The 12,551-nt window shown below is 37.7% G+C and overlaps 1 protein-coding gene across 1 annotated transcript; it reads left to right on the top strand.

Annotated features, from left to right (window-relative positions):
- Positions 2,168 to 5,853, top strand: LOC109235563 (V-type proton ATPase subunit E-like). Its single transcript, XM_019401725.1, has 6 exons — positions 2,168 to 2,392; positions 2,488 to 2,588; positions 3,480 to 3,642; positions 4,333 to 4,526; positions 4,601 to 4,700; positions 5,467 to 5,853. The coding sequence occupies exons 1-6, from the start codon at positions 2,291 to 2,293 to the stop codon at positions 5,500 to 5,502; spliced, it is 696 nt and encodes a 231-aa protein (XP_019257270.1). The 5' UTR covers positions 2,168 to 2,290; the 3' UTR covers positions 5,503 to 5,853.

Here is a 12,551-nt window from a genome sequence, read left to right on the forward strand (position 1 = left end):
AAATCAGTCTAAATATCAACCACCCATAAACATCTAAGCATTAGAACATAAGACCCATCAAATACCCACACTAGGGTTGAGCCACAACCCTAGCTAATGGGTCTAGCTACTCATAATTAGGGAAGAAAACAAGAAATTAGATGAAGAAATAACTATAATAATTAATTACAAACTAAGATAATGAAGATTCAGCGTAATAGTAGCCCAAAATTACTCAAAAAGGAATAAAAGAGTCGTTCACGTGCTCAGCCCCAAGTCAGATTATAAAAGATGACCTAAAAATGTGAAAAGAAAGTATTTATACTAGGCCGAATTTTCTGGACAAAAATACCCCCGATGAGGTAGTGCGGTCCGCACAAAATGCATCGCGGACCGCACTGAGGCTTTTGGCTTGGCTCTACAGTCTCTGAACTTGGCCACCGCGGGCCGCATAAAATGCACCGCGGCCGCGGTAGCTTCTACTGCGGTACGCACAAAAACGACCGCGGACTGCATTGGCATTGATTCTCCCAAGTCCCAACTCTCTGAACTCCTTCTTTGCGGACCGCACAATATCGATTGTGGCCGCGGTGAGGCCATTGCGGTCCGCACAAACTGCTTTGGGGCCGCAGTGCTTGAGTTTCCGGGATAAACACCTCTCTGAATCTCTTCACTGCGGTCCGCACTAAATGGAATGCGGCCGCAGTGGATCTGTTGCATTGTGCTCAGACTTGTTCTTGGTACTTGTGCATGTTTCACTCCTTTTTGAGATGGTTTTGACTAATTGTCACCTTTTTGACCAAACCCTGCAAACAAGTAGAACATGTAAGCCTTGGGACTATTTTGTACACATTTTTAAACAAAACTCAAGTAAGAAGGAATGTAAAATGAACCATAATCCCTAGTTATCAATCACTGTACCCCTTGTCCCACTTCGCAAATACGAAGTATTGTTCGCAAATACGAACATGAGGTGCCCTAGCTACTCTTCGCAAATGCGATGAGTTGCTCGCAAATGCGAACCCATCAGAGGTAGCAAATGCGACGCCTGACCTCGCAATTGCGAGGTCTGAGGCCTGCACCAAACACTGAAGCACAACAACAATGTTCTAAGTCAAATTTCACTCTGTAGCCTATCCGAAACTCACCCGAGCCCTCGGGGCTCTAAATCAACTATGCACACAAGTCTAAAAATATCATACTAACTTGCTCGTGCGATCAAATCGCCAAAATAACACCTAAAACTACGAATTTAGCATCAAATCAAAGGAAAATTTCAAGAAAACTCATGAACTTCTAATTTCACATCTAGACGTCCGAATCACGTCAAACCAATTCCGATCCTCACCGAATTTGACAGACAAGTCATAAATACAGTATTGGACCTATACCGAATTTCGGTACGAAAATATGGACCCGATAACCAAAAAGTCAAACATTTCAAAGTCATTAAGCCTTTAACTTTCAAATTTTAACAAAGTGTGATAACTCGGGCTAGGGACTTCCGAATTCGATTCCGAGCATACGCCCAAGTCCCAAATCACGATACGGACCCACCAGGACCGTCATAACACGAATCCGGATCTGTTTGCTCAAAACGTTGATCGAAGTCAACTCAAATGGATTTTAAGGAAAAAATTTCATATTTTCTCAATAACATAAAAGCTTTCCGGAAACACGCCGGACTGCGCACACAATAGCATTTAATTTTGTCACCCATCTATACATTAATTTTGGTGTTAGTAAATATATTTTTAATTTTGTCATTCGTAGTATTTTGGGATCATTCATATCCTTAGTGTTAGTAAATTGAATCATATTTTTCTTGACCCTAATAGAGATACAACCTGAAGTATAATAAAAGGTAATTTTACATCTTAGCCAAAAGTAATTATGTAAATTCGAACCTTTTCACGAAGTATTTTAACACGTGAGATCTACACATTATACAATGAAAGCTCTTCTAAAATCAAGGGTAAGTATGATATATTTTGCTAGTAATAAAGGTACGAATGACTCCAAAATATAAAGGAAAGTAGAATTAAATATTTTGTATAGTAGTCGAAAAAATGTAGATACTTGAATGCAAGTTAAATAAACATGACGGGTCGCTATAGTAATTTTGTCAAAACACGAGGGGAAAGATAGTGATCTAACTGTAGAGGGTGGCTTTAATACAACAAAAGCAATTACCTGCACCTTCTGACTTTGCACTATTAGAAGGCTCCAATATCTTCTGAGAGGAAAAAAGAACAGCCCAAAAAAGAGCCATTCACTCAAATCACCACATTCGATTCATCCAGATCCGAAAATGAACGACACAGATGTATCCAAGCAGATCCAGCAGATGGTCAGATTCATCCGCCAAGAAGCGGAGGAAAAAGCCAATGAGATTTCCGTTTCCGCTGAAGAAGTAAGTTCCTTAATGATACAAATCTCTTTAATTTCGAAGTAAGTCGAGTTTAATTAATCTCATGTAATGTACATTGGCTGTGATTTTTTCGTTAGGAATTCAACATTGAGAAGTTGCAGCTAGTGGAAGCGGAGAAGAAGAAGATCAGACAAGACTTCGAACGCAAGGAGAAACAAGTTGACGTTCGCAAGAAAATGTGATTCTCTAACTTTCTCTTAATTTGATTGTGATTAATTTTTGAGATTTTCCGATGCTTTTGCTTATAAATGTTGTTTTTTGTGGAAGAGTTAAGTTCAAAACTCTGTCTGAATTTGCAATCGTTGTTGAGTATTTTATTTTTAGTGAGTTTAAGTTCTATGCACTCATGGAGTCATGGTGTAAATATTTTTTTATAAAATTAGATCTTTTCATAAGCATTAACTAGTAATCTGATAAAATGGTAACTAACCTACTATCATAGTTAAAAGTCATTCATAGTGCAATGAAATCTTTATACTCTCAGTGTACGTAATTGTGTTTGGGATCCCAATATAGCTTACCAAATGCTAAGAAAATGAGGTTAATAGAAGATTTTGAAAAGATGTTGTCTTTAACTTATAATAAATACATCTTGATTTGGCATGCCAATTTTTGTATTCATTTGTAATTGTATGATCTTTACTCGCACTTGAAACTTTCATTTTTAGACATCATGGATTTACATTCTCCATGGTCACAGTATTGGGTATCTATTAGATAAAAAAATTGTTTACAACACTTACTAATTAGTATTTACTGTATGTTTAGGCTTCCACGTTTGACACTGATTCTGTTTCTACTTTCATCATTAAAACCTTTCTGTTTAACAGCAATTCATGGTGGAAAAAGTGATTGCAAACCTTATTTGAACATAATGCTGTGTTTGTGGCCTTCCGTTTTTCTTTTTCAAATAAGCCACATGATTAAATGAGATTTAATTTCATTGATTGATGTTTGGATTTGGCTCCAAAAGCTGAACATTGAACTTTTTCTTTTTAATAAATTATCTAATTTCAACTTTATTGTCCAACATAATCTTTTACTTTCTTTTGTTATGCATTTCTTGCAGTGAGTATTCCATGCAACTCAATGCCTCTCGGATCAAAGTTCTCCAAGCTCAGGATGACTTGGTTAGCTCCATGAAGGAAGCAGCAGCAAAGGAGCTCTTACATGTTAGCCATCACCACAACCATCATATCTATAAGAAGCTTCTTCATGATCTTATTGTTCAGGTACTTTTGAGTAATAACCATTACCATGAGATTTTGTTCTTTGCTTCTAGATTTTCTGAAACAAATTATCAAAACTCAGAAAATTAGCCAGCTTATTTTACGAAAAGACAAGCTATTCATCAGATGATCATCAGTATCTTCAGTTGATATGTTGATGTATTCGTATTATCTGCACCGTTGCATACCAGATTATGAATTCTTATTTAGTTCCGATCATATATTTTGTATTTGACAATATGTTGATAAAATAAATTGTGAAAAGAAATCTCATATTTAGTCCACACTAGTGGTTAAATTGCTAAGATTACAGGAGGCAAGGTTGCTGTTTCGGATACCAAGTAATCATTTGGTTAGCCTTACAAAGAATTTGTGTTTCTTCTGTTCTCTTCAAGTTAGATCCTTCAAGAACCAAAGTTTTACTTTGCAGAATCTTGAGTTCGCCACATATGTTCATTAATGTGATATCTATCCAAAAATGTTCATTGTAATGTGATCTTTCTTTCCCTTTGCAAGTTCCTAGTTTCTTGTGCTATCGCCAAAAGGAGATACAATGATTAAAACTACACTATTTGCAGTTTGTGTTGTCTATGACCATAATGGGGCTTGACTTGTCAATAGGTCTAGGTGGCCTTTTGAACTGATATTGCTTCTTTCTTTGGGAATAAGATGGGAGCTACTCTTTGATTGCAGAGTTTACTCAGACTTAAAGAGCCCTCTGTCCTGCTGCGTTGTCGAAAAGATGATGTACACCTGGTAGAAGATGTATTGGATGCTGCAAAGGAGGAGTATGCAGAGAAGGCAATGGTCCACTCACCTGAGATCATAGTTGACCACATCCACCTTCCACCCGCCCCATCTCATCATAATGCACATGGTCCTTCTTGGTAAGTTGCTTCAATTATCTATCTGAAATGCTAAGTAGCTCCTCTTAGTAATTTATCTTTCTTTATCCCGACAGCTCTGGAGGAGTAGTATTGGCTTCTCGAGATGGGAAAATTGTGTGTGAGAACACACTTGATGCCAGATTGGAAGTTGTGTTCCGTAAAAAACTACCCGAGGTCCTTGCTCTTGTCCTTATCTCTGTACTCATAATTCTGTTCTTGTCTTGCCAATTTGTGGTCTATTTGCCGAGTTATATCTGTCTGCTCCAAATGCATCCCATGTTATTTTTCAGATGTCATGTGGATGAGTTGCTAAGCGTCTTACATGTTCATTACCTATAAAAAACATCTTACATGTTCTTTTTATTCTTTTTTCTGTTTTTGGGATAGGCATTTTGATATTCATAGTTCCAGTGATGCTGATCTCCGTAAAATAGTTTTTGCATGCCAATTCAATGTCATTTTGTACTTCTAACCTTGTGGCTTGAGCATCTCCGATAAGCTCCTTTGCTATTGTTTTTGGTACATACATTTAGGAATTTTGAGTAGTGGGGCTTGTCTTTTGTTACAGACTAGACTCTCGAAACTTCACTTTTCATACCCAATTGGTTAATATAATTCAGAAGTAGCATCCATACATAAAGATGAGTTTAGTGGTAGATGAAAGTGAGGATGGGTGATAAAAAGAAATGACTAAATGACATGACATACCACTCACCAGTAAGATGAGTCGAATGATTAGTCCTTGTTGTAAGGGTGAGCGAACTTTCTGTTGTTGTTTCCCCTCTTTGGCTGGGTGGGGAAAGGTTACTTAAAGCTCTATCCTTTTGTTTGTGTCCGTCAGATAAGTGCTGCTTCTTCCATTGCTTTTGCAGATTTTATCATTGCTTCCATGGTTTCCAAGAATTTTCTCTTTGCTTAATTTGTCTCCTAAATCTTGCAGATTCGCAAGTGTCTATTTGGTCAGGTTGCTGCGTGATGGGTTGTAAGTGTCTGTATGTATCACGCTTGTCTCAGGATCCTGAAACTGGATATGGACCGATAAATCATCATCAAGGATTTTTGCTTGTGTCCAATTCTTTTCCGTAAAAGACATACTGGTTAGTTTTTATGGTGTTACATTCACTGGGGCATAGCGGCAGACTCCCTTAAGCGATACTTAATATTCTAGCATTAAGCTATAAGCATTTTTTTTCCTACTCTAATGTGCTGCAATAAATGGAAGTTGCCTGAACCCTGAGTTTGTTTGGTCGAGACAATAAAATGATATGAGTGGCGGCTCTCTGTACTTCGTTCATGTTTTAGTATAAGATTTTAGAATTCACATTCATATTGTGAGAGGGTGTTGCCCTGCACAAAGATGATCCGTAATTTTTCATGGCTTTAGTTGCTAACTCGAGAGGTTGTCAGATACCAATGGTGTCAGGCTCTTCTCTAGTTACTATGAGTTGTGACTTTATACAAAGGCATTCCGACAAGCAATCGTCTCAAATGACAAAAAAGATTCAAAAAATGATATTTCCGATGAACTTTTCGACAAACATGCCATCGGAAATCTAAATAAGTTTCTATTCAGAATAATTTTTGTTGGAAAACTGCAATTATATTGATAAAGTTCTCAAGAAACTATGAAGATATTCACTGATGAGTAAAATAATCCGAAACTCAGAAGCTCAGTCTTACACCAAATTTAGCTGAAAAATCCGTTGAAAATTTCCAGAGAGCTCTTTCATTCCATTGATAATTTGTTACGAGCATACCATCAAACCAATAAAATTATACTAATTAATGTCATTTTAATTACATTTTTATCACCCCTATACTCATAAAATATCTTTTAAATTGTTGATCCGCACTTATGGAAGTGTGGTGGTATGTTGATCAGTTTATCAACGTTTTGTTTTTTTAAATTTCAAATATCGATTGTAATTGATTTTAGACTGCAGTCGAAGAAAGAATCTGTTAGAACTGGGATTGAAGATGAGCTTGAAGCTCGGTCTAGAGCTTCAATGGAGTCCTTCTAGAGAGTTCTATGAGAGAGAAATCATAAAGAGAAATAGAAATTAGGAAAGTGAAAGCTCACCTTCATTTCTCATTGTAATACAAAGTATATACATGTGTAATGTCAAAGAGTACAACTATGCTGAGCTAGCTAAGCTAGCCCACTAACTAACTCTACTAACTGTACAGCTGACTAACATTACATATAAAAGTATAATTATACAAGTCTCAACACTCCCCCCCCCCCCTCGACAAGTTGAAGGTTGTTGTAAACACTGCCAACTTGCCCAATATCGCTGAATGCTTTACTCCTATTAGGGCCTTTGTGAGAGCATCAGCCAACTGATTGTCTGTTGTTACATGGTGGAGTGAAATCAGTTCTTCCTGCAGCTTGCTTCTTACAAAATGACAGTCCACTTCTATGTGTTTAGTCTGCTCATGAAATACAAGGTTTCTTGCATGTGTAAAGCTGATTGGCTATCACAAAAGACTTCTACAGGTTTAGCAAAGGGCACAGTAAGCTCTTCAAGTAATCTGCATAGCTGTCACGACCCAAAATCCATCAAAGGCCGTGATGACGCCGGACAACTCAGTCAGGCAAGCCAACATTGAGTAAATAATTAAACTCTCAGTTTAATATTTTAGGAACCATAATTTCCTTTTAATTTAACTATTAAAAAGGTAATCATCACTAAATAAATAAAAATGTTTACAACTTTTAATATTGAATATCCCATAATCATCCCGGTGTCACAAGTGCATGAGCAATCACTAGGAAATCAAATGAAGTAGAATAATTGTCCGGAATACAGATTTGGACAGAAAGTGAATACAATATACTGAAAGAGACTATGCTAGCTGCGGTCGCCTCGAGAGATGCAGCTCGCCTAAATCTCCGTATCATCCATGCTGCTACGCCCACTAGGCCGTTAGAGGTACATGTGCTTGTGCAACAAAAATGCACAACAAGTGTAGCATGAGTACAAAAACAACGTGTACTCAGTAAGTATCCCGTCTAATCTCGAAGAATTAGAGACGAGAGGTCGACTTCGACACTTACTAGTGGTCCAATGATAATATACCAATAATTTAGTAAATCGAGGATTTTCATAAAAATGACTGTAACTCAAATAGCATGAGGCAAGTAAACAATTCTTTCGTTTATAGGAAACTCTCAAATTCATTTTCATCATTTATACATTTATCGCAGGCCAGGGAGAAACAAATATCAACATCTATGAATTTCAAGGCAAGCAATACAAGCATGCGCAAATCTTGCTGAGGTCGTACGGTCCGATCCAACAAATATTTAAACTGTGCACTGCCATATGGTCGAATGCGCGAACCATAGATGCATCTATTTAATCTACCGAGGCGTTCGTCCCGTTCCACAATAGATAAACACATTCAAATAGTCAAATCAAGAATTCATCAAGGAGCAATTATTCAGGAAAAAGCAAGATTCCCTTTTTAAAAGTCATGAAATGATGTCTAGCCTTTTAGAAATTTATTTATACGTTCGATATGTTTTAAGCATTTTTAAGTTGACAACAAGGTTGCAAATATTACAAGTAAAGCATGCTTTTGGGCCCTAGAACACCCGGACTTAAGCATAATAGTAGCTACGCACGGACTCTCGTCACCTCGTGCGTACGTAGCCCCCACAAATAGGAACACATATCCAATTAATTCACGTATGGGGACAATTCCCTCTTACAAGGTTAGAAAGGAGACTCACCTCGCTCCGAAGTTCCATAACCGGCATTCCACGCCCTTCCGAAGACTCAAATCGATGCATAACACTCCAAAACTAGCCAATAATTATGCGAACCCATTAGTATATGTTCAATTACTCATGATAATCCAATTTATAAAAATTCTTAACCCTGGTCGAAAAGTTGACTAAATCGCCCTCGGGCCCATGTGCCCGGATTTCAAAATTTTCGAAGATAAACTTTACCCATAACCTCACGAACTCAAATATATATGTTACTCTTAATTTCATGCCCAAATTCGTGGTCTACCCTAATTTCCCATGAATTTCCATGTTAAATATATATGTATATATATATATATATATATATATATATATATATATATATATATATATATCTCCAAGTATTTAACTTGCAATATGTGGGAATCACTTACTTGACATGGATGATGAAGATGGAGCTCCAAAATTGCTCCTAGGTCGGCTCCCATGGAGGAAATGAGATGAAATGAGCCAAACCCATTTTTGCAAACTTATACATTGCCCAGGCGATCCGTCTTCGCGTTCGCGAACCCCCCACGCGTTCGTGATGAACAAAATTCGCAAAAGTCATTTCCAAATTCTTCTCAGACAGCCTCTAGTATAATGGCCATAACTTTTTGTACAAAATTTCAAATGACAAATGGTTTAGTGTTTTGAAAACTAGACACCAAGATCTACAACTTTTATGGTTTTGACCATCTTCAATTCCTTATACATTTTGAGATATAAGATGCCAAAGTCAGCCCTGTGCAACGCAAATTTCTTCTTCATCTTCCCGGACAGCCTCTAGTGTACCAGCCATAACTTTTTGTACACAAATCCAAATGATAAATGGTTTACTTTTCTGTAAACTAGACACAAAGGAATACAACTTTTATGTTTGGATCATCTCTAAATTCTTTACAGATTGTGAGATATGAGCCTCCGAAGTCAGACCTGCGTAACAGAGATTTTCTTCTTCGCGAACGCGAAGAACAAAATCCCTGAAGCCAAATCCTTCTTCGCGAACGCGAGAGGATCCTTGGGAACGCGAAGACCAACACAAGACACCAGCACAGCTATAGCAAAACAGCCCGAAATGATCTGAAACCACCCCGAAACACACCCGAGGACCCCGGGACCCCATCCAATCACACCAACCAGTCCCATAATATAACACGGACCTGCTCCAAGCCTCAAATCACATCAAACAATGCTAAAACCATGAACCGCACTCCAATTCAAGCTAAAAAACTTTAGAATTTCAAACTTCTACATTCGATGCCGAAACCTATCAAATTACGTCCGATTGACCTCAAATTTTGCATACAAGTCATATTCGACATTACGGACCTACTCTAACTTCCAGAATCGGAATCCGACCCCGATATCAAAAAGTCCACTTCCGGTTAAACTTCTCAAAAACCTTCAAATTTCTAACTTCAGCCAAATGACTCCAAAATGACCTACGGGCTTCCAAATCCACTTTCGATTGCGTTCCCAATACCAGAATCACCATACAGAGCTATTCCCAGGCTCGGAAGCCCAAACAGACATCGTTAACACTGAAACGCACTTCATCCCAAATTTATAAAATTCACCCAAAAATGCTAACTTCCACAATAGGCGCCGAAACGCTCCCGGGTCATCCAAAATCCGGTCCGAACATACGCCCAAGTCCAAAATCATCATACGAACCTGCTGGAGCCTTCAAATCCTGATTCCGAGGTCGTTTACTCAAAAATCCAATCTTAGCCAATTCTTGCAACTTCAAGCTTTTGAAATGAGAATTTTCTTTCCAAATCCAATCCGAACTTTCCAAATTTCGATTCCGACCATACATACAAGTCATAATACATGAAGTGAAGCTACTCATAGCCTCAAACCGTCGAGTTACGCGCTAGAGCTCAGAACGACCAATGATATAAGAATTTTCAAAAGGAATGGAAATATATCTAGTTACTTTAAAATAACAATCATGAGATTACTAATTCCGAGATAAAATAATAATATCACATTTGTTCTTTTCTAAAGCTCTTTTCTCAAAGTTTTTTAAGTAGACCAAGTATAAAATTACAAGTAAAAGTTATATAGGTTTATCTTATGTAAAATTAAACACATTTAAGACAAAATAGTCATTTGATTATTCTCTTAGCTAATATTTAGAAGTTTAAAATTAAATTAGTTTATACTTATTTAATTTTTCCTTCATTTAAACGATGTATGAGGTCATAATCTTTAGGACTACCTTATATAAATCATTCCTTAATTTAAGCTACATAACATAGTATAATACTTTCCATGTTCACCCTTATAGGGTTCGATTGATATTAGTTTTTCCCTTTTCTTTTGTAGTTTGTATTGTTGTCGGCGAAAAAAATCAATATCAAATGTCTTAAGTTGTAATAAACTGGGTAAATATCTCAAAAAGTATAGCTTACTTATTTACAAGTTTAATTTCCTTTTTTTAAATGTATATTTAGGCTTACTTGACTCAAATTGTCTCTTTATATTTTCATGTTTCATTGCTGCAAATTTTTCGATGTGACATTAATATCAGCCAATTCAAGTTATCATGTTTTAGCATTATAGTTTAGCAAATAAGGTGTGTAGTTTGCCCAAATCAATTGTTAGATTATTTTTAGTGCTTTCCGGTTGGTTAAGCATGTATGCATGACTATTTCGCACCGTAATTATATATAATTTTTCATCTCCAAATCTCTCATGTTCATCATTTTCAGGATTTTAGTAGTTATGCTTTTATACAATATCATATCAAATTTTGTTGTTTACATTGTCGCTTAATTTATTATAGGAGTTATAGGGCTAATCTCTTTATTCGGAAATCTCTAAGAAGATCAAAGTATTAAAAGTTTTAATTTGTGTTATTTTCACAAATCTTTAAAGAATCATAATTGTAACGACCCGATCGGTCGTTTTGAGCTCTAGCGCGTCGTTCAGCAGTTTGAGGTCATGAGCAACTTCACTTCAGATATTATGACTTGTACGCATGGTCGGAATTGAATTTCGGAAGTTCGAAGTTGATTTGGAAAGAGAATTCTCATTTCGGAAGCTTTAAGTTGAAAGAATTGACTAAGATTGGATTTTTGAGTAAACGACCTCGGAATTGGGATTCGAAGGTTCCAGCAGGTTCGTATAATGATTTTAGACATAGGCGTATGTCCGGATCGAGTTTTAGAAGACCCGGGAACGTTTCGGCACCTATTGTGGAAGATAGCATTTTTGGAGGAATTTCATAAGTTTGGGTTGAAGTGCATTTCAGTGTTATCAATGTCCGTTTGGGATTCTGAGTCTGGGAATAGCTCCGTATGGTGATTCTGGTACTGGGAGCGCGATCGGAAGTGAATTCGGAGGTCCGTAGGTCGTTTTGGAGTCATTTGGCTAAAGATAGAAATTTGAAGGTTTTGAGAAGTTTGACCGGAAGTGGACTTTTTGATATCGGGGTCAGATTTCGATTTTGGAAGTTGAAGTAGGTCCGTAATGTCAAATATGACTTGTGTGCAAAATTTGAGGTCAACCGGACGAGATTTGAGAGGTTCCGGCATCGAATGTAGAAGTTTGAAATTCTAAAGTTCATTAAGCTTGGATTGGAGGTCGATTCATGATTTTAGCGTTGTTTGATATGATTTGAGGCCTTGAGCAAGTCCGTAATGTGTTTTGGGACTGGTTGGTGTGATTGGACGGGGTCCTGGGGGCCTCGGGTGTATTTCGGGTGGTTAACGAATCGAATTGGAGTTGGGAGGAAGAGCTGAAGCCTGCTGTCATCTGGTGTAACTGCACCTGCGAGGTCTTGGCCACAGAAGCGACCTAGGCGCTGCAGAAGCGGAAGTGGCTGTTATCAGCTGGGACCGCAGATGCGATCATCTTGCCGTAGAAGTGGGACCGCACCTGCGGAAGGAAGGACGCAGATGCGGAAGTTGAGGGCCTGGAGGAGGACCGCAGAAGCGGACAGTGGGTCGCACCTGCACAACCACAGAAGCGGTCAAGTGACCACAGGTGCGGAAATGCTGAAGGCAGTGAGGTTCTTTTAAATCGGGGGTTGGGCTCATTTCAACCCCATTATTTCATTGGAGCCGATTTTGGAGCAACTTTGAGGTGCCATTTTTACCACCAAGCATAAGGTAAGTGGTTTATGTTAGTTTTGAGTAAATACATGATTGTATATGGATTTGAGCATGGAAATTTGTGGAAAACTTGGGGTTTGAGGGAAAACCTAGAAAATTAGTATTCTTGGATTTTGACCATGATTTTGGACATGAAATTGAGAGTAA

Source organism: Nicotiana attenuata, chromosome 12 (assembly GCF_001879085.1).
Source record: "Nicotiana attenuata strain UT chromosome 12, NIATTr2, whole genome shotgun sequence".
Classification (NCBI taxonomy): Eukaryota; Viridiplantae; Streptophyta; class Magnoliopsida; order Solanales; family Solanaceae; genus Nicotiana; species Nicotiana attenuata.